This window comes from Bubalus bubalis, chromosome 18 (assembly GCF_019923935.1).
Source record: "Bubalus bubalis isolate 160015118507 breed Murrah chromosome 18, NDDB_SH_1, whole genome shotgun sequence".
Classification (NCBI taxonomy): domain Eukaryota; kingdom Metazoa; phylum Chordata; class Mammalia; order Artiodactyla; family Bovidae; genus Bubalus; species Bubalus bubalis.
In genome coordinates this window covers 56,791,761-56,813,916 of record NC_059174.1, presented here as the reverse complement: position 1 = coordinate 56,813,916, position 22,156 = coordinate 56,791,761, and the positions used below count along the sequence as shown (strand labels likewise).

Here is a 22,156-nt window from a genome sequence, read left to right as displayed (position 1 = left end):
TATCAGGAAAATAAATAGCTTTCTCTACACTTGTAATTTGTCTTTTAATCAATGATCACACAGTGAATTGTAAAATGTTTTATTTCAACTATGTGTGAAATTAAGACATGCTAATTAATAAAAAGTGAATGGTTTTTATTTTTTATTTTAATAAAGTGTTCACCCACCACCACCATTAACCTCTCCCACCTTATTAAAGGTTTCAGGGAAGAGATAACAACAATAAACTATTTGGTAGCACAGAGAGATGGCATCTGTAGAAATTAGTTTCCTTACTGGCTTTAAATCTCTAATTGTCATATATTTTCCACCATTTCTACACTGTATCTTTTTCCCTCTCTGTAACTGCAGGGACACTGTGACGGTTCTAATAAGAAGGATCATAAAGAGGACTCTTGAGAGCCTCCCTGACTTCTCCGTGCTGTTGCTGCCTCAGCGTCTGTCTGGGGAGCAGGCAGCCTGCAGGTCCTTGAACTCACACCAGCCAGTCCTGTGAGCACCTGCACTACGTGACCCCCTTCCTTGAGACCAGCAGTCTTGCTGAACCCCAGGGTCTACTGCACAGGCCCCCCTTCAATGACACCTTCAGAGCTCACCAGAATCCTGCTCCTCTTGGTTTGAATGGACCCATCCACGCTTGGCCTGGGGAGCCCACAGCACTTCACTCAGGGTCACTTAGAAAGGCCTGAACCCCAATTACTGCCTCTTTCTGTGCCTGGTTCTCACCTTGACCTCCCTAAGAAATCCCTTCCCTAAACCCTACCCGACAGAGAAGTCTCAGGTGTGCTGAGTGTAAGGGCTCGACCTCAGGGCTCCTGAATGTGCGTCGTGAGGGAGAAACATCAGAACAAACAGGGAATTTGCTAAAGACTCATTTCATGGCCCCACTTCAGACCTGCAGATTCATAACTTCTTAAGAGTGGGGACGTGACCTCAAGGGATTGTATACACTGAACTGGTTCAGAAAGAATCTTTATCCAAGTGGTTTCCACCTGGTTTCCTATCAGGATCACGTGACCAGTGTTAATCGATAACCTCCCCAGTACCCTCCCCACAGAGTTTTCTCTTGGTCCTGTGGGAGCATCAGTGTGGTTTGTAGGAAGTGCTCCAGGGGCTTCTAAGGGGAGGCCTGGGTTAAGGACGTGCCTCCTGGTCCATTTGTGAGAGCTGAGGCCCAGCTTCAATCCGAGGAGAGGCAGCAGGGTTGGTCTAGCTGGATTTGGACCGGGAAAGTCAGTCAGCTCACGTGGTCTGTGTGAGCCGAGGGTTAGGAGCTCTCTGAGGAGAGAACAATCAAGAAATAAGTCCACAGGCTGGTCTCCAGGTAGGAAGTGATAGTTCCCGAATCTCTCCTGAGACAGGACAGGAGAGGTGGGTCTTTTCAGCTTTTCAAGGTCCTTCTGTCTGTAGTTGTGGTTGCAGGTTATAGAGCTGTGCGGATGCCTTTGAAGGTATTTTCTCAAGATGCAGAGATGTGTTTGCTACATAACATCCCGAGAGAAGACAGAGCAGGAGGAAGAAGAAGAGGAAATGGCAGCTTCTCAGGTACATGTCCTGTCCTGGGTCTGGGGCTGTGTCTGCTTTTCCTCCTGAAATGCCTGGACTGAGAGAACCTACAAACCTTTAAATTCTCTACTCATATTTTTTTTGGCCTGGGATGTTTGTTTTCAACTATTTACTTTTTCCTACAATAGTGAAGACCAGCTCTTCTCCCTGATGTCCCAGAGCCTTTTCTTCATTGTCTGTATCCCAGCTTTCTACAGAAAATGAATTCTCAGAGTGAATTAGTGATGAATTCTCAAAGTGAATTAGTGACTTTCAACTGGTGAATATATTCCCTTTGTGAGAGATCAACACGGAGAGGTACTGATATCCAAGATTCCCATGGGGATGTGGTTTGGTGTTGGGCTCTTAGGGAAGTAGGGGAAATGCAGTGATGAGTTTACATATGGATGCAACTTCAGCTCTTTAGAACAGAAAGAAAATGCAGGTACAAATAGAATGAACTCAGTAATTCAGAATTTTTCAGATAATTTTGAAACAAAAAATAATCGTGTAATGTCTATATTATTAAAATGACTCGCTGTTAAAATATACTCATAGGATACAGAACAGGGGAGGTATATATGAAGTGAAATTTTTAGAAACTGACATTTTTCAGGGTCAATTCAGACCATTGCTACCATTTATCCCATTACACTGCATGTTACCTCGATCAGGTACTTCTGTGAGATTCCAGCATTATGATGTTCACATTTTTTTTCTCTTTATTTTTAATAAAGATTTAGGATGATTTAGTGAGGGACATGCATAAGCCACTAGTTATGGTAGAAATCCGTACTTTCTTAGTCTATCTTTGCTTTGAATAATGAACACACCTGTGTTTAGTAGGAATATTGGATTTTGGGAGTGGAGGTTTCCTTACTCAAGCCCAGGTCCGGTAGTTTCCGTTACACTCCACCCTCATATCTCAGACATGATCTTATCACCTCTTTTTATTTTCCAAAGCACTTACAATCATCATATTCCTAATGTTAAATTTCTAAAATATAGCTCAACACAAGTGATACAGATATTGAAAGAAATAAAGGACTCTCATTTAGAGTCCTAATTTATTTCATATTGGTATGTGTGTTTGCACGTTAGTGTATTTTAAAAATACAGATTATCATCCACAAAAAATGATGAGATTTAACCAGTGAAAAATAATCTTGATTTTATTGAATTGAATATTTTTTGTCACTTTTAAAATGTATATAGTTCCCATTTTAGTGTAGGTGTGTGCATGGAAATGTTAACCTATTTGATCCATTTTTGGACTATGTTCTTGATGTTCTTCCCAATTACCTACACTTTGTCTACACATTTGTTAGAGTTGTCTCTGTATATTTCTCTGTTCTTTTTATTTTTTCTTTTTTTGTACTATGAAAGTATGATAACACATTTACAGGAGACATGTACAACACAGAAGAAAGTTACATATAGTTCCACTATATAATACATTTGTCTTTTTAAGTAGATAAATTAAGATTTTTAGTTGGAGTTTCAATATCAAGCTCTCCAAAGTTAATGGAATATTCATTCTAAAATGAATGGATTATGATTTATTAAAGTTTATTTAATTTCTAAAAGTAGAAGAATATAGTTAGACCTGAAAAGCACCATGAACCAATTCAACATAATTAAGATTTATATAATTCGTACACAACAGTAGGATACAAATTCTATTTGACTTCCAATAGCCTGTAAATAGGAGAAGGTGGTGGCGACCCACTCCAGTGCTTTTGCCTGGAAACTCCCATGGATGGAGGAACCTGGTGGGCTGCAGTCCATGGGGTCGTGAAGAGTCGGACATGACTGAGCGACTTCACTTTCACTTTTCACTTTCATGCATTGGAGAAGGAAATGGCAACCCACTCCAGCGTTCTTGCCTGGAGAATCCCAGGGACAGAGGAGCCTGGTGGGCTGCCGTCTGTGGAGTCACACAGAGTCGGACACGACTGAAGTGACTTAGCAGCAGCAGCAGCCTGTAAACTAGGAGACACTGGAACATATGTGCTAAGTCACTTCAGTTGTATCTGACTCTTTGTGACCCCATGGACTGTAGCCTCCCAGGCTCTTCTATCCATGGGATTCTCCAGGCAAGAATACTGGAGTGGGTTGCCATTTTCTTCTCCAACTAGAACATATCTCGGTACATAAAACAAGGTACAAAAATTTCATGGTCTAAAGTTTTTGAAATCATAGAGTCTGTTCTCTTATCAATGTGGAATTGTCTTAGAACAAATATCAAAAGATGTTTTCAAGTGCAGTCTGACATTTACCAAGAGAGATCCTTGACTTAGCCATTGAAAACCTCAATAAAGTTAGAAGGCAGAAAAAAATGTGTTTTTTAAAAATAAATTCTAGTCCATATCAACTAAAGAAAACCCAAGCTCTACCATTTACTGAATACCTGACAAAATATTCTAAAATAAGTGTTACAGCAATATTATTGATCTAAATTATTTATGTGGCTCATTCAAGACTATGTAAAAACTTTTATAAAGATATATGGTATATACTAAATATCAACAGGACTGTTTTTTTCTATGCTTACTATTCAATTAAACCTGTAAAATCTGTAAAACATGTACAGTTCAATATTAACTATGACTTCTTACTGGCTGTTCAAGTCTTTGCAATCCCAGGGACTATACAGTCCATGGAATTCTCCAGGCCAGAATACTGAAGTGGGTAGCTGTTCCCTTCTCCAGGGGATCTTCTCAACCCAGGGATCGAACCTAGGTCTCCCACATTGCAGGCGGATTCTTTACCAGCTGAGCCACCAGAGAAGTCCTACCTGGCTGTTCTACCTCTGTGCTACTCATAATGCCATTCATGAACCTGAGATTCAGTTAGAAGTGAGCTTGTTAAAGAACAACAACTCTGGCCCCACTCCAGAATTCCTGAATTAGGATCTCCTTTTAAAAAATATTCCCAGTTTGGAGAAAACTATTCCCAGTTTGGTTGATAGACAATTTATCCTGTATAACACAAGAACAACACTCTAAGTAAACCTGCCTCTATAGATCACATCATACCATAGTTTTTCTCCCAGATAAAAAGGATCTCTACAGTAGTTTTGTGAATTGTATACCATCTTCTTTTTTTCTGGGGTTAGAAATATGGTAGAGAATATTAGTGTGGAAAATTTTATTCTTGTGTAATACCAGACATTCTCCTGAATCAAAATCATTTCTCTTGCTGGTTTCATCTTGGGTCACATAAGGAAGTGACAGCCATATGGCATATGTACTTTGTATTTCAGGGACGGCTGACATTCCAGGATGTGGCCATAGACTTCACTCAAGAGGAGTGGGAATGCCTGGACCTCGGTCAGCGGGAATTGTACAGGGACGTGATGTTAGAGAACTACGGGAACCTGGCCTCCTTGGGTGAGGATAACTGCCTTCCAGAATCCCTTAAGTACCTTCAGGGTTTTGGTTCGTTCATTCTAGAATGTCTCCCGGAATGTTCTGCTTTGTCCAGTAGAGGTTCAGATCCCTACTTTCTAGGGGAAAAGGGTATTTGCGACATTTGAAAGAAAGACTTCATTATGGGTCATTATAATTCTAACCTTCTTCTTCCTTGATGTAATCTGCCTCCTTGCTGTTCAGTTGCTAAATCATGTCCAGCTCTTTGCGATCCCGTGGAATGCAGCAAACCAGGTTTCCCCATCCTTCCTTAACTCCCAGAGTTTGCTCAAATTCATATCCATTGAGTCAATGCTATTCAATCATCTCATCCTCTGACGCCCCCTTCTCCTCCTGCCCTCAGTCTTTCCCAGCATCAGGGTCTTTTCCAATGAGTCGGCTCTTCACATCAGGTGGCCAAATTATTGGAGCTTCAGCATCAGTCCTTCCAACGAATATTTAGGGTTGATTTCTTTAGGATTGACTGGTGTGATCTCCTTGCTGACCAAGGGACTCTCAAGAGCCTTCTCCAGCACCACAGTTCAAAGGCATCAATTCTTTGGTGCTCAGCTTTCTCTATGTTCCAAATATCACATCCATACGTGACTACTGGAAAAACCATAGCTTTGACTAGATAGACCTTTGTTGGCAAAGTGATGTCTCTGCTTTTTAATATGCTATCTAGGTTTGTCATAGCTTTTCTTCCAAGGGGCAAGCATCTTTTAATTTCATGGCTGCAGTCGCAATCTGCAGTGATTTTGGACCCCCCAAAATAAAGTTTATCACTGTTTCCATTGTTTCCCCATCTACTTGCTATGAAATGATGGAACCGGATGCCATGATCTTAGTTTTCTGAATGTTGAGTTAAACTAACTTTTTCACTCTCCTCTTTCACTTTCATCAAAAGGCTCTTTAGTTTTTCTTCACTTTCTGCCACAGGGGTGGTGTCATCTGCATATGTGAGGTATTGATATTTCTCCCGGCAATCTTGATTCCAGCTTGTGCTTCATCCAGCCCAGCATTTCTCATGATGTACTCTGCATATAAGTTAAATAAGCAGGGTGACAATATACAGCCTTGATGTACTCCTTTCCCAATCTAGAACCAGTCAGTTGTTCCATGTACGATTCTAACTATTGCTTCTTGACCTGCATATCCTTCATTCTTGGTTAGTGGTAATTCTGTAAGTTCTGTGGTATAAAACAGTGCCACTCTCCTCTTAAAACCAGATTTCTACTACTAGCTTTTGCCTTAGTAGTACTTGAGCATAATATCAGAACCTGATTTAGATGCATTTGTCTTTTAAAGGTGCTTCCAATAAACTATTTGGTAAAATCATTTTTTAAGGCTATTTTAACTTTCTTCCTTGACTTCTCTCTCACCTGAATACATATTGAATTGGAAATTGATGAATATCTGGGAAAACACATATTTGTTTTTCTGATGAACAGGTCTTGTGGTCTCTAAGCCGGACCTGGTCATGTTTCTGGAGCAAATGAAGGATCCCTGGGATATACGGAGAATGGAGACGTCAGCCGTACACCCAGGTATGTGTCTGTGGATGGAGCAGATAACTCAGGTGAGAGGGACGAGCATTGTGGAGGAAGTCCTACTTTGTCGTGTGGTTTGAGAAGATCTGCTGTGGAAATGGTTTTGGATTAGCCTGGGTTATTTCTGTCACTGTCATAGAGGGTCATCTCCTGACCCATTCCTGATTCTTTTTATCATTTACGTATTTTTCTCCAGTGGTTAATTTTCACATTCACAGTGAGAACCAAAATACTTGTCTGGCCTGGGACAACATGCATGACCTGATAGCTCTTCCATTTTGGGGAGGTTTTAGAAAATCTGTGCACATTTCTGAGTAACTATATTAAGCCCTTTTAAAAGTTCTGATTCTGTCCCTAGTCAGAAGTGTGTGGGTGGAGTTGTGAACAAATTGCCACACTTCTAGGAGTACTGGGGACAAATAGTGTTTGTTTTCTACCCTATAATTTCCAACCCACTAGAAACTACACATATGACCTTATAAACTTCATACTCAAATTCTTTCTTCATTGCATAAGACATTTTGCTAAAATGAGAAAATGCAAACCTGAATTTTACTTTAAAGTTTCTCTTTTTTAAATATGAACTAACATTAAATGTGTTAAGTATATTTACCCCAATTCCTTAATGCTAAAATACTTTAATGTATTTATTTAACTCATAGAGTTTTTAAATAATTGACATGAGAATATAAGACATTTCCCATGGTGCTTTTTTCTGATTGTTCTTCACTATTAAGCTTATAGATTATATAAAGGAATCTTTCAAAAGAAATTTTTCTGTTCCAATAATGCCATTTTACAAAGTTATGCTAGTTTGCTGTACAGAAAGAATAAGTGATACATATACACATTTCCCTCCTTGATTAGATTTCCTTCCCATTTAGGTGACCACTGAGCATTGAGTAGCGTTCCCTAAGTTCTCACCATATTTTTCAAGTCTCACTTCTTATTTTATTTCTTAAGAACTCTTACCTTATTAAATCTATCTTGGTTGTTATGAAACATCCCAGGACTTTATCGTTTATGCCATCTATTTCTGATTAGTTCTAGGTCAATATCATTTACGATTTTAGATTCTATTAGAACATGCTCAGATAACAACAGGAGTGGTAAGAAGTGGGTTAAATAATTAGTAGGCATTAGTATTCGTGGAGAAGGAAATGGCAAGCCACTCCAGTGTTCTTGCCTGGAGAATCCCAGGGATGGGGGAGCCTGGTGGGCTGTCGTCTCTGGGGTCGCACAGAGTCAGACATGACTAAGCGACTTAGCAGCAGCAGCAGCAGCAGCAGCAGCAGCATTTGTGAAAATGTTTTGTTTGTAAATTTGATTACTTAAAGGTAAAATTAATCATTACATTGCCCAACTGTTCTTCATTTAGCTGTTCCTGTAGGTTTCTGTCTTGACTTCTCCTCCACACCATACTCCTTTGTCATCTCATTTTGTCCAGTGTTCTGTGTTTGTGGTCTCTGTTCTGCAGGCTGCAGATCCTAGTTCCTCTTGCTCTGGTGTCTGCCCCCTGGTGGGTGAGGTGGTCCAGAGACTTGTGCCCTTATCCCCTTGATAGGGAGTTGATTGTTATTATTGTGACCAGAGCCTGTCTGAATATTGAGGGGAGCTTCGTCTTTCCTCTGTGGCTGTCACTGCCCTGTCAGGGGTGGGGTCTGCTCCCTGATTAGTGGAGTAGAGTCCCCAGATCTGTTTCTTAGCTGTGCTTCTGATCTATGGTGCTTCTGACCCAGTGGGACTGGAGCACACCCACTGGGAGAGAAGCCACTAAGGATTGCTCCTCGGGGGATGTTCACCTCGGAGCGTGCTCTGTGGGTCATCTTCCATGTGTTGTGCGAGCTCTCATGTGACCCTGTGTTGGCATTGATCTTGGCCCCACCTGAACCATGGGCATGATGGCACTTGACCTGGTGTCTCTCAGATGTTGTTTTCACCAGGGCACCACCAGCATAGATCCACTGTAGTCTCATGTCCCAGGTGTACATCCATTGTGGAGCTGGACCCCCTGCAGTGCTATGGGGGCAATTTAGACTGCGACCTGGCCCAACCGCCTCATGGGCATGCCTACAAAGTCTACAGTTGCTAAAGCCAGATTGGTCTTGACTGCCAGAGCCTCGTTTCCATCCAGATGTTCTGTCGGGGCTGAGTTTACAAAGCCAGTTGTGGGGTGTAACACCATGGTTTGTACAGCTGCAAGGAGAGATCTCAGCTTTTCTTTCTTAGTGGTAGGGCCTGGGGGCTCAGCTGTGGTTTCAGTGCCATTTGTACATTGGGACCACCCACAGGCGTGTGCTCTGAAGGTGCCCCTGGAGCCCACTGGGGAGGAGGCTCGGGAGGAGGAAGCGGCTGTGGGGGTCGTGAGATCACCCACCTAGGTGGGAGCCATTCCTAGTATCTGGAGAGGCAGGGACAGGCACAGGGGCAGAGAGGCTGCAATGGGGTTCTTCCCTTTGGGCATCACTCAACAACGCTGCTCTGCTTCTCTGGTGGTTCGGGCTTCCTTCACAAGCATCCCATTTGCAGAGCTCCTCCCTCCCTCCTGTCCCCTCAGGATGTCTCCTCATAGCCCACCGCAGTCCTCTGCCTGGGTCTGCTCTCCAAAGCCCACATTCCAGCACCCAGCCCTTGTATGCAGCGGTGGACACCCTCTCAGGCTGCGTGGGCAGGGCTGGGGTCAGCAGCCTGTGTACAGGTCTCACTCTGTCCTGCACACTGGTTGCAGCGTTCTCTTCCCACAGAGAATGAGTCTCTCCTTCTGTCCCAACTGGGCTCCCTGCAGTGAGGGGCTTCCCTGGATGTGGAGACCTCTCCTCTCTTCAGTCCCCCCAGGGTTTTGCGGGTCCCATCCCGCTTCTTTTCCTCTTCCTTTTCCTCCCTCATTCTTTTGTCCTACCTGGCTCAGCAGGAATCTTTCTTGTCCTTTCAGGAGTCCACGTTCCTCTGCCCATGTTCTGCAGGGCTCTGTGAGAATTTTTCCACTTCAAGATGTATTCTTGATGCTTTTGTGGAGAGAGATGAACTCCACGTCTTCCGAATCCTCTGCCATCTTGACTTCTTCTATCTCGGTTTTAGGCTTAATCTAGCCAGTGTATGCCAATTTTATGTAAATTGTAAAACATATTCCCCGAGAATAGTAAGTAGAATAACTTATTATTTGGTATCTTTCAGCTGTGTCTTCTCACGACACCCAGGGTTTGAGGACCCAAAAGCCAGGCTTAGAAGATTTATTCCCAACAGCAAAGCTAGGAATATATGAAAGATTTCACCTTGGAAATTTACATTTAACCAAAGACTGGGAATATATGAGGGCATATAAAGAACAGAGAGCATGTTATGATGGACAAAACCAAATTGGTACAGATTCCCATAATGTAAACTTTACCGCCAAAAGAAATCAAGGATATGAATCAAATAGGGAAAAACCAATCTCAGATGATCAATTTCAGTCATCAACACCCACAGATAAGTGTATATTTGTCAGCAAAGACCCACATCATCTCTTGAAACATACACGTTCTCTGAACAGAAATGTGGAAAATCTGGAAAGTCATCTAGTCTCTACTGCAAATACTCATTCAAACAACTCTGAGCATAGGTATCTATTAAATATACATTCAAACATGTCTGGAAACCAGAAACTTAAAAATGAGGGGGTAAATTCCCAATATAATCATTTTGAGGGATCCTTTAACAAGGGTTTATTGTTCTTCAACCAACAACTATTTTCTCCTTGTTCCAAAATCTGTAATGTTGATAATAATGGGAGAGACCTTATTCAACCATCATTGTTCAATACATATGGAGGTATAATTAGTGTGGAACAACTTTACAAGCATAACAAAATGAGTAATGCCTTAAGCAGGAGCTCTACCCCCAATAATTACAAGAGTATACATGATGGAATGAGAAGCTCTTCATGCAGTGAAACTGAGCATAATGTTGACCAAGACTCATATCTCATGAAACAACAGGGACATCAATTTTCAGACAATTCTAAACATAATAAGTATAAGAATATATTTTATCAAAGCTCAAATCTTACTATTAATACTTATAAGAGTATTGATATTGGAGAGAAGACTTATAATTGTTATGATTATGCTAAAGTTTTTAACCAGTCTTCAAAAGTTATTCAACAGCAGAATATTCAGACTAAGCAGAAACATTACAAGTGTAATACATGTGGGAAAGTCTTTAGTAACTCACCAAATCTAAGTAGACATAGGAAAATTCATACAGGAAGGAAACGTTTCAAATGTACAGCATGTGGCAAAGCCTTTAATCAGAGTTCATATTTCACTGAACATCAGCGAATCCATGCTGGGGAGAAACCATACAAATGTACAGAATGTGGCAAAGCCTTTATCTGTTGTTCACGTGTTACTCAACATCAGCAAATTCATACTGCGGAGAGACCTTATAAATGTACAGCATGTGGCAAGGCTTTTAAGCAGAGTTCAACTTTAACTGAACATCAACGAATCCATACTGGGGAGAGACCTTATAAATGTTCAGCATGTGGCAAGGCTTTTAAGAAAAGTTCAGCTTTAACTGAACATCAGCAAATCCATACTGGGGAGAGACCTTATAAATGTACAGAATGTGGCAAAGCCTTTACCCGTTATTCACTTCTTACTCAGCATCAACGAATCCATACTGGGGAGAGACCTTATAAATGTACAGAATGTGGCAAAGCCTTTGTCCTTTATTCACTTCTTAAACGACATCAACGAATCCATACTGGGGAGAGACCTTATAAATGTACAGAATGTGGCAAAGCCTTTACCTGGCGTATGAGTCTTACTGTACATCAGCGAACTCATACTGGGGAGAAACCATACAAATGTAAAGAATGTGGCAAAGCCTTTATCCATTGTTCACATCTTACTCGACATCAACGAATCCATACTGGGGAGAGACTTTATAAATGTACAGACTGTGGCAAAGCCTTTTCCCGGAGTTCAGGTCTTTCTCAACATCAGAGAATTCACACTGCAGGGAAGTGTTAGAAATGTAAGGAATGAGACAAAGGATTTCATCACAGCCATGACGTCACTCACCGTCAGAGAATACATACTGCAGAGAAACCTTAGAAATGAATCAGTGATAAAGAAAGGTTGGTCCTAAACATACAATTTTGAGAAAACGAGTGTTTACTTTGGAAAGATACATGAATGAAATACAAAAATGTAGACAAGTGTTTAATCAAACAGCAAAAGTAAATCAATGCCAGAGAATTCATACTAGAAAGCATTTCATTAGTACCACTTTTGTTGAATTACTCTAAACAGAAACACTGTAGCAAGTATTCCATAATTAAAACATGTACAAAATTGATATGTTAATATGGATCACAAGATGAAGGGGTGGGTATTTGCAGAGGTATAATTATTATTCATGTATCCTTATTTATATTAACGTGATTTGAGATCATTAAGGAACCAAAACGAATGTAATTCAACTCTCAAGTTACTATGCTGTGATTTGTTTCTACTGTATATATGAACTTCTGTTTCTGACGGTTGTTGCCTCAATTGTAAGAGAAGCCCTTCTATATTAGGTGGGAATCATTTATATTTATTCTCCAATTTATAAGACTAAGAACACAGTAATGGTATATGCACACCAAACCTCTAAATGGAGGTATTTGTCACTGATGTCAAACATCTGTGTTGCCACCATGATGTAAGTGTTCAGGGAATAATTCAAAGTAAGACGGAAGTTTGCTCTAAGTTTTCAGTAATTATGTCACTTGCTTTTTAAGCATAAAACAAGGGTTGTTCTTTAAAATCTAAGGTATTTTTATAACATCAACATAGAGAAATCATGCATATTACCTGGCAGGCTTGAAGCAAGGACACCTTCTCTTCTACCTGATGTAAGTATAGAAAACTCTTTCTGGAAAAGTCATATTAATATAATAAATGTCCATCCCTGTTTACTAAATTAGCCTCCATTTTGTAAACCATATAAATCACATTCACAGATCATTTTATCAGAGAAACAGGAAAGTTTTTAGAAGCTTGTAATCTGTATTTTAATCAAGGATCAAACAACAGTTGTAAAAGGTTTTATTCCATCTGTGTAAAATTAATGTATGTTAATTAATAAAAGTGAATGGTTTTTTAGTGTTACAGTTGATGTGGAATGAATGAAGGGTGAACGCACCACCAGCATTAACCTGTCCCACCTATTTAAGGTTGCAGGAAAGATAACGTTACAATAAACTGTGTGTAGCACAGGGGGATGGCATCTGTAGAAATTAGTTCCTTACTGGCGTTAAACTCTCATAAGTTCATATATTTCCCACCATTTCTATGTTGTATCGCCTCTCCCATTTTGAAACTACTCGGACACTGTGACGGTTCTAATAAGAAGGACCATACAGAGGACTGTTGAGAGCCTCCCTGACTGCTCCGTGCTGTTGCTGCCTCAGCGTCTGCCTGGGGAGCAGGCAGCCTGCAGGTCCTTGAGCTCACACCAGCCAGTCCTGTGAGCACCTGCACTACGTGACCCCCTTCCTTGAGACCAGCAGTCTTGCTGAACCCCAGGGTCTACTGCACAGGCCCCCCTTCAATGACACCCTCAGAGCTCACCAGAATCCTGCTCCTCTGGTTTGAATGGACCCATCCACGCTCAGCCTGGGGAGCCCACAGCACTTCACCCAGGGTCTTTTATAAAGGCCTGAACCCCAAGTACTGGAGCTTTCTCTGCCTGGTTCCAGCCTTGACCTTCCTCAGGGGCCCTCAAGGCTTCCTGTGAATTCTCTCAGGACCTAGAGTCATAAACTCACCTGCTTCAATTGTCCTTTGTTTTTCTGTTAGCTAAAGCTTTTCAGGGGCTCATTTAAGCAAATTTAACATAGTCACAAAAAGAATAATTAAAAGCCATGATGGTAAAGTTCTGAACCAAGATTTATAAAACCTTACCCTGTATAATTCTTAGCACATGTTTCTTGTCTAGGCTTAAAGGAACTGTTTTCTCATGGCCTTGGCATACTTTGAATGCAATATATAAATATCTGAAGATATATACATAATATAATTTATATAACACAATTGAATTCAATATATAAATATCTGAAGGTATACGCGTTAGCAGTGAGAAAACCAAGAAGGAATATGTGAGTGTATGTGTATTCGTACACATTTAACTTAGAGAATTTAGAAATGCTAGATCCAAACTGGTCATTTTAGAATTGCAGATGATTTACTAAAAACTGCAAAACTTGTCAGTTTGTCAATTAATCTGTTTTGTCTACTTTTCATGGAATTCATTTCCTTGAATGTCAGGAGGTCACGTTTTTTAAGGAACTTCCACACTGTCCTCCCGTGTGACCGTACCTGTTATACATTCCTCCAGCCGTGTAGGAGGTTCCCTGATCTCCAGGCCTCTTCAGTGTTTATGATACTATTAGTGGGCTCTTTGCTAATTGTTATTCTGACTGGCATGAGGTGATGCATCACTGTAGCTTTGTTTGCATTTCCTATTCTTTCGCGCTGGTGAGCATCTTTCATTCGCCTCTTGCCTCTAAAAGAGCGAGCTGCCCCACCCAGGCTCAGCAGCTGTGGCGCACAGGCTTAGTTGCCCCAAAGCATGTGGAGAATTCCTGGACCAGGGATCCAGCCCATGGCCCCTGCATGTCAGATGGACTCTCCACCACGGGGTGGCCAGTCTGTTTAGCCTTCTTTCCTTTGAGATGCATATATATTTTTCATTGGCATATAATTGCTTTACAATGTTGTGTTAGTGTCTGCTGTACGACATCATCAAGCAGCCATAAGTATACATAAATCTGCTCTCTGTTGAACCTCCCTCCCGTGATCTCCATTTCACCCTTCTGGTCAGCACAGAGCACCAAGCTGAGCTCCCTGTGCTATACAGCAGCTTCCCACTAGCTAACCTGTTTTAACCATCAGTTCAGTTCAGTTCACTTGCTCAGTCATGTCCAAGTCTTTGAGACCCCATGGACTGCAGCACGCCAGGCCTCCCTGTCCATCACCAACTCGCAGAGTTTACTCAAACTCATGTCCATTGGGTCGGTGATGCCATCCAACCATCTCATCCTCTGTCGTCCCCTTCTCCTCCCCACTTCAATCATTCCCAGCATCAGGGGCTTTTCAAATGAGTCAGCTCTTCGCATCAGGTGGCCGAAGTACTGGAGTTTCAGCTTCAGCATCAGTCCTTCCAATGAACACCCAGGACTGATCTGCCTTAGGATGGACCGGCTGGATCTCCGTGCAGTCCAAAGGCCTCGCAAGAGTCTTCTCCAGCATTTCGGCCATGTTGGTGTATGGGGCCCTTCTTCTCCTGCCGTGTCCACACATCTGTTCTCTATATTTGTGCAAATATTGTCTTAACAGATATTTATGGAATCTAAAAAATGGTGTTGATGAATTTATTTACTGAGCAGGAATATAGGCGCAGAGGTAGTTCTTAAGCTTTTGGATGTTAAGCTTTCAAGGCATAAAATACATGGACAATCATTCCATGCATTTTACTAAGTGAAAGAAGCTCATTCAAAAATACTACAAAAAGTAGGAATTTTACAATATGACATTTTGGCGTAGGTAAATGTTCATATGTGCTCAGTTGTGTCTGAGTCTTTGTGACCCCAGGGGCTGTAGCCTGCCAGGCTCCTCTGTCCATAGATTTCCCAGGAAAGGATACTGGAGTGGGTTTCCATTTCTTCCTCCAGGGGATCTTCCTGACCCAAGGATCAGGAAGATCCCCTGAACCTGTATCAATGTGATCTTCCTGAGCCCGTATCACCTGGATGTCCTGCATCAGCAGGAGATTTCTTCCCACTCAGTCACCTGGGAATCTAGTAGGAAATATAAAAGGTTTAAAAATATAAAAGGATTTAAAAGGTCTGTGGTTGCCATGGGTTTCAAAGGAGGGACTATGAATATCCTAAGTCTAGAGAACTTTCAGGACCATGAAATAATTTGTGGTAAACTGTTGTGATGGACACATGTTATTATACATTTATCCAGAGGTATGGAGTGCACATCCCTAAAAGAGAAACTTAAGGGTAAACTAAAGAGTTTATCTGTTTACTGTCCATGTAGATTCATCAGTGGTAACAAATGCTCACTCTGATGGGGAAAGGTAAGTAGGGAGACTGTCCATGTGTGGGAACAAGAGGTATATGGGAAACGTCTATACCTTATTCTCAATTCTGCTGTGAAACTAGATCTTCTACAAAGTTGGTACTGGTGCATGCACATTGAATATTTTTAGAATATATAATATTAGAAAGATGGACATGCTTCTATCTTTAATTTTTCCTTAGTCATTATACTTTAAAGATGTGAGAAAATAGAGCTCTCTAAATGGAGCAGACAACAAACTGTAGCAATTGATTCATAAAACCTAGAAAAACACACACACAGGAAATAGAATAACAACGTTCTCACGTCTAAATTCATGTGTAATGTAACTTATGACAACACCGATCATTATTTCCTTGGTTGGTCATCAGATAGCATTTAGGGCATCATTTTCAAAGGCATTTGTCTCTGCCCATACACACTGTTAACCTCGCGTGTCCTGCTCAGTTCAGTTCAGTTCAGCTGCTCAGTCCTGTCCCACCTTTTGCGACCCAAAGGACTGCAGCTCGCCAGGCCTCCCGCTGCCTCTGGTTTATTTTTAAAGAAAGCCTTGATGGAAACACCTTTAGGCTCCTGGTCTCTGAAGTTGGAGGAGCCACACCTGCAGAGAGGTGGTCACAATGCAAATCATTTTGTGAAAACCTGTGTCCCCAGGCTGCAGAGGAGGGTAAAAAAAACTAAGGAAGCAGGAGATCTGTGGGAAGAATTCTGCAAGTAAAGCCTGGCAGGAACCCAAGACCCCCAGGTGATTCCCACCAAACACTCACCTCTCCCCTCCCCTCCCCCAAGGACACAGGCACAGGCCGTGGACCACCACACCCGGCCTAGAAAGAGCCCCTCCCCAGGGAATCAGGTTGACCTTTGCTTCTAGAAGTTCCCGCCCTAAATCCTCCCTTCCTGTGGTCTCAGTTGTGCCAAATGTGAGGTTTCCCTCAGGGCTCCTGAATGCGGGTCTTCCTCTTGCATTTCTTCAAAACCCTCATAGGCTGGGTCAGGTAGCCCAGAAGTAGGGTCCATTGTCTCTCGTGAATTGTTCTGCGGCCTGCTCTCTGTAATGCAAAAAGGAAGGAGAGGAACTAGCCGGCAAGATCTGCAAATAGCGTGGAGCACCGGGATGTGATTAGCATATCAGGTTAGTCTTGATTACCCACTACAGCTCAGGAACACAGAAAGTCAGAAAAGAGCTCAGAAAAGGGTGAGAGAAACAAGGAAACTTTTTCTTCTTTTTCACTGCAGCAGTTGCAGGTTAAACGGCTATATGGATGCCTTGGAAGGTGTTTTCTCAACATGCAGATGTGAGTTTGAGACGTAATATCCCCACAGAAGACGCAGAGCAGGAGGAAGAAGAGGAGGAAATGGCAGCTTCTCAGGTAATTGTCCTGTCCCGGGTCTGGGGCTGCGTCTGCTTTTCCTCCTAAAATGCCTGAACTGAGAATCTGCAAACCTTTAGTTCTCTGCTTCTAATTTTTCTGCCTGGAGTGCTTGTTATCATCTTATTCTGCGCCGCCCCCCCCTTTTTTTAATAGTGAAAACCAGCTCTTCAGGTTTCGTCTCCCTCATGTTCCAGAGCCTTTTCTCCATTGTTTGTATCCTGGCTTTCTATAGAGCATGATGAATTCTCAACATGAAATAGTGACTTTCAATGTTGAATACATTCCTTTTGTGAGCGATCAACATGGGGATGCACCGGTACCAGAGATTCCCATTGGGATGTGGTCCGGTGTAGGGATCTTAGGGAAGTCGGGGAAATGCCGTGATGAATTTACATGTGGATGCAATTCAGCTCTCTAGAACAGGAGTAAGAAAATGCCCTTGTTAATAGAATGAACTCAGCATTCCAGAATTTTTCAGAAGTTCAAGTAGCAGAGACAATCCTCTATACCGATAAGAAAAATATACTAATTAAATGGACTATTAAGCTACAGATCATGGGAGGTATATAGGAGGTGGAATTTGCAGAAAACTGACATTTTTCATGATAGATTGAGATCATGGTTTTCCTAATATTGCCCAAATACCGGGCAGTGATAATGTATTTTTCCATGTACTCTTACCCTGTGACCTCTGATGTTCACTGGTTCAGGTGCTTCTGTGAGATTTCCACACTATGAAATTCATTTTTTGTGTGTCTTGAACAAGGCTCTTGGAAAGAAAAAGTGATGGATATGCCTATCACAGTTAATGAGGAAATGCCGTATCTTCTTAGTTGCTCTTTGCCTTGAAAAATGAACACTGTCAGCTAAAACAGATGCACAATTTGAGAGATGTGAATTAAGTTTTATTTGGGGCAAAATGAGGACAGCAGCCCAGGAGACAGCACCTCAGATAACTCAGAAACTGCTCCAAAGAGACAGTGGGGGAAGGTCAGTCTGTGATTTTGGTGAAGGGGGAGTTCAGTGCAATCAAGCACTTACTTTGCAAAAGGTTTTCTGCCAGGAAAAACCTGAGGAACAGAAGTCATCATTTAGTGGTTTAGTGCTTTTCTAGATCTGAAGAGATACAAGGATTGGGATCATGAAAGCAGTTCCTGAAAATACCTAACTCTCTGAAGACCTGTCCCACCAGATTTTCCTGGAGCAGGGTGCCTCAATCCACCCTGAACTCCCTCGAGGGGATTGAAGTCAATAGTTACAGCACCGTAGGGTTCATTCTCCCCAGAGGCAGATGGCAAACGCCCTTGTTGAGTCACTGGCAATGCTCTTGGCAAGAGCCAATTTGTAGTTGACAACACTCATGTGTGTTTAGTAGAGATGCTGGGATTTGGGAGTGGGGATTTTCATCATTCAAGCCCAGGTCTGATCATTTCCAGTACACTCCACACTCACATCCCAGATAAGTCTCATCACATTTCTGTATTTTCCAAAATGTTTACAAGAATCATATTAGTGCTCATCTATGTTCAACTGTGTTAAATTTTAAAATATAGTTCCATGCAAATGGTAGATTTTTCAGGAAATTAAAAAATTCACAACCAGAGCTGTCTATTTTTTTATCATTGTGTATGTATGTACCCTAGTCTATTTTAAAAAATTAAAATAATATTATCCTCAAATATTTATGTAGATTTTCAATGAGTTAAAAATTATCCTGATTTTATTGACATGACAATTTTTCTCTTACTAATTAATAAGTATATAGTCCCATTTTAGTGTATGTTTGTATGCATGAACATGTTAACATCATTTGATTGATTTTTTTCTTTTTCTTTTTTGAAGATTCCCTGAAGCAGGGAATAGCTACCCACTCCAGTATTCGTGCCTTGAGAATCCCATGGACAGAGAAGCCTGGCAGGCTACAGTCCCTGGGGTTGCAAAGAGTAGGACACCACTGAGTGACTAACACTTTTCTTGTTTTTAGTATTATTTACAAATACAGAAATTTCTATAAACTTTCATTAGAGTTAGCTCTGTGCATTTGTCTGTGTTTTATTAAAGTCTAGTCATAAACTGAAGTAAAAGTTGCTGCTGCTGCTGCTAAGTCACTCCAGTCGTGTCCAACTCTGTGCGACCCCATAGACGGCAGCCCACCAGGCTCCCCCGTCCCTTAAGCTGTCGTTTAAAGAATGTTTGTTAAATATTTGCCAAAAGATGCTACAGCAACATTATTGATTTTAAATTATTTCTGTTATACATTCAAGATTCTGAAAAACTGTCAGAAAGATATATAGTATATCCAGATCGTTAAAATGATTGTTGTCGCCGAGGTTACTATCCTATCAGACCTGTAAAATCTGTAAAGCACTTAAAGTTCAAAGTTAAATATGAATTCTTTCCTTACTATTCTACTTCGTTGCTTTTCAAACATTGTCACTCATGGAGCAGAATTTTCAACATTACTAGTTCAAATAAGCTTGTTAAACATGTGGCACACTGAGTCCACTCCAGAACACTTGGATCAGGGAGTGCTTTTAAAAAATATTTCCTGTTTCTTTTGATAGACAGTTTATCCTCTGTCAACGGAGTACAGCACTCAAAAATGAATATGCCAATGTTGATCTGATTATCTTTAATTTCTCTTCCAAATCAGAATAATTTCTGTAGTGGTTGATGGAGCGTATCTCATCCTCTTTTCTTGGGGTTAAAAATGTGGTAGGAAATATTACTGTGTACAAATTCTATTCGTGTGTAACACCAGCTGCTGCTGCTGTAACACCAGACTTTCTCCTAAATCAAAACCATTTCTCTTGCTGGTTTCATCTTGGGTCACATTAGGAAGTCTTCCCGCGGCCACAAGGCATCTGTACTTTGTATTTCAGGGACGGCTGACATTCCAGGATGTGGCCATAGACTTCACTCAAGAGGAGTGGGAATGCCTGGACCTCGGTCAGCGGGAATTGTACAGGGACGTGATGTTAGAGAACTACAGGAACCTGGCCTCCTTGGGTGAGGATAACTGCCTTCCAGGATCCCTTATCTACCCACATGGTTTTGGTTCCTGCATTTCTAGAATGTCTCCTAGAATGTTCTGCTTCTTAGAATAGTTTCAGATCCTTGCTTTCTATGGGAAAAATGGATTATTTATGAGTTGAGAAAGAAGACTTCATGATGATTCATTATGATTCTAACTTTTCCTTGATGTAATCTGCCTCCTCCTTCTAGGTTAGTGGTAATTCTGTAGGTTCTGTGGTATAAAAGGGTGCCATTCTCCTTTATAAATCAGATTTCTACTATTACTTACTTTGGCCTTAGTAGTACTTGACTAGAATCTCAAGATCTTTTCTTTATGTATTTGTTAGTTATAAAAGTGATTTCAATAAAGTATTTGGGGATATAATTTTCTAGGCTATATTAACATTCAACCATGCCTTCTCTAGAATGTTAATAATGTAATAATGTAATGAGCAAGATTAGAGTCGTGTTCAACTCTTTGCGACCCCATGGAATAGTCTATGGAATTTTCCAGGCCAGAATACTGGGATGGGTAGTCGTTCCCTTCTCCAGAGGATCTTCCCAACCCAGGCATAAAACATAGGTCTCCCACATTGCAGGTGGCTTCTTTACCAGCTGAGCCACCAGGGAATGTTAATGCAGCCTAGGAAATGATGTCCCCAAATACTTTATTTCTAGGCTGTATTGACATTCTACCACGCCTTCTCTGGGCTTCCCAGATGGCACTAGTGGTAAAGAACCTGCCTGCCAATGCAGGAGACGTAAAAGAAGTGGGTTCGATTCCTGGGTTGGGAAGAACTCCTGGAGGAGGACATGGCAACCCACTCCGGTATTTTTGTCTGGAGAATCCCATGGACAGAGGAGCCTGGCAGGCTACAGTCCATAGGGTGGCAAAGAGTCAGACATGACTGGAGCGACTTAGCACGTGTGCCTTCTCTTCTCACTTGAATACATATTAGATTGGAACCTGATGAATCTCTAGCAAAACAAATAGTGCTTTTCCTGATAGCAGGTCTTGTGGTCTCTAAGCTGGACCTGGTCACCTTTCTGGAGCAAATGAAGAATCCCTGGGATGTAAGGAGACTGGAGACACCAGCCATATACACAGGTAGGTGTGACTGGATGGAGCCGATGACTCAATGACAGGTCCAAGGATCAGTGAGGAATTCATCTTTTGTCATGTGGTTTGGGAAGATCTGCTTCAGTGGAAATGATTTTAGAGAAGTCTGGGTTTCTTTCTGTTGCTGTCATAGGCAGACATCACCTGCCCCATTCTGTCTCTTAAATCATTCCTGAATTCATCTCCAGTGATTACTTTTCTCAATCGCAGTGAGAACTGAAATTCTCTTGTCCTGTGACAACCTGAATGACTCTGTTACTATTCCATTTCTTGGGGGTCCTAGGAAAACGGCACTTTTCTGAAAAACTCTTGATGCTCGTATTAAAGTTTGTTTCTACCTCTAGGTGGCAGTATGTGAGTGGAATTGTAGACATACTGCCAAAGTTCTAGGAATACTGCAGACAGAGGTTTTGTTTTGTTTTTCTGATTTATAATTTCTAAAACACTGGAAGCTACAAATATGATCTTATAAATTTTAAATTCAAGTAATTTATTCACTGTATAAACCAAAACCTCCCTAAAGAGAAAGAATGCAAATCTCAGCGTTACTTCAAAGTTTCTGTTTTCTTCATATGAACTCATATGAAATGTGAAGTGTATTTGCCCCAATTCCTCAATGCTAAAAGACTTAAATATATTCAATTAACTCAAAGAATTTTCAAATAAATTGGCATAAGCGCTTAAAACATTTTCCACCATATTTTTAATGGTTTCAAAGTATTACAATTTTTAGATAATATAATCTTTTTAAAATGTTCTTATTGGAGTATAACAGGTTTACAATGTTGTACAGCAAAGAGAATGCATTTTACGTGTAGATATCTACTCTTTTTTAGATTTCCTTCCCAATTAGATCTCCACAGAGCATTGATAGCATTCCCTGTGTTCCCACCATATTTTTTAAGTCTCATTTCTTAATTTCTCAAGAACAACTACTTTATTTAATTAATCTTGTTATCAGCTTCCCCAGACTTTGTCCTGTATGTCCTCGCTTTCTGATTAGACCTACTTCAGTATCATTTAT

The 22,156-nt window shown here is 41.1% G+C and overlaps 2 protein-coding genes across 8 annotated transcripts in view; both read left to right on the top strand.

Moving 5' to 3' along the window:
- The first annotated feature begins 411 nt into the window (after positions 1 to 411).
- On the top strand, positions 412 to 14,670 carry LOC112577758 (zinc finger protein 383-like). Of its 3 annotated transcripts, none has more exons than XM_025270076.3 (4): positions 412 to 1,545; positions 4,811 to 4,937; positions 6,407 to 6,502; positions 9,680 to 12,645. In XM_025270076.3, the coding sequence occupies exons 1-4, from the start codon at positions 1,465 to 1,467 to the stop codon at positions 11,518 to 11,520; spliced, it is 2,145 nt and encodes a 714-aa protein (XP_025125861.2). In that variant the 5' UTR covers positions 412 to 1,464; the 3' UTR covers positions 11,521 to 12,645. The 3 variants fall into 3 exon arrangements, 2 of the variants coding, with proteins under 2 accessions (XP_025125861.2, XP_044787300.1); XM_044931365.2 differs by lacking the exon at positions 9,680 to 12,645 and adding an exon at positions 9,438 to 9,636 and having other exon boundaries at positions 899 to 1,545; XR_006546059.2 differs by lacking the exon at positions 9,680 to 12,645 and adding an exon at positions 14,619 to 14,670 and having other exon boundaries at positions 900 to 1,545.
- A 1,761-nt stretch (positions 14,671 to 16,431) lies between these two features.
- LOC102395312 (zinc finger protein 345-like) overlaps positions 16,432 to 22,156 on the top strand; it is a 33,271-nt gene continuing 27,546 nt past the window's right edge. For 2 of the 5 annotated variants that reach the window (XM_044931402.2, XM_044931404.1), the window contains exons 1-4: positions 16,462 to 16,756; positions 16,861 to 16,994; positions 19,880 to 20,006; positions 21,022 to 21,120. In XM_044931402.2, the coding sequence (XP_044787337.1) occupies positions 16,887 to 16,994; positions 19,880 to 20,006; positions 21,022 to 21,120 (334 nt within the window). In that variant the 5' untranslated portion in view covers positions 16,462 to 16,756; positions 16,861 to 16,886. Of the gene's footprint in view, positions 16,757 to 16,860; positions 16,995 to 19,879; positions 20,007 to 21,021; positions 21,121 to 22,156 lie in introns of all 5 variants that reach the window. The other 3 variants (XM_044931405.2, XM_044931403.2, XR_006546062.2) reach the window with 3 other exon arrangements.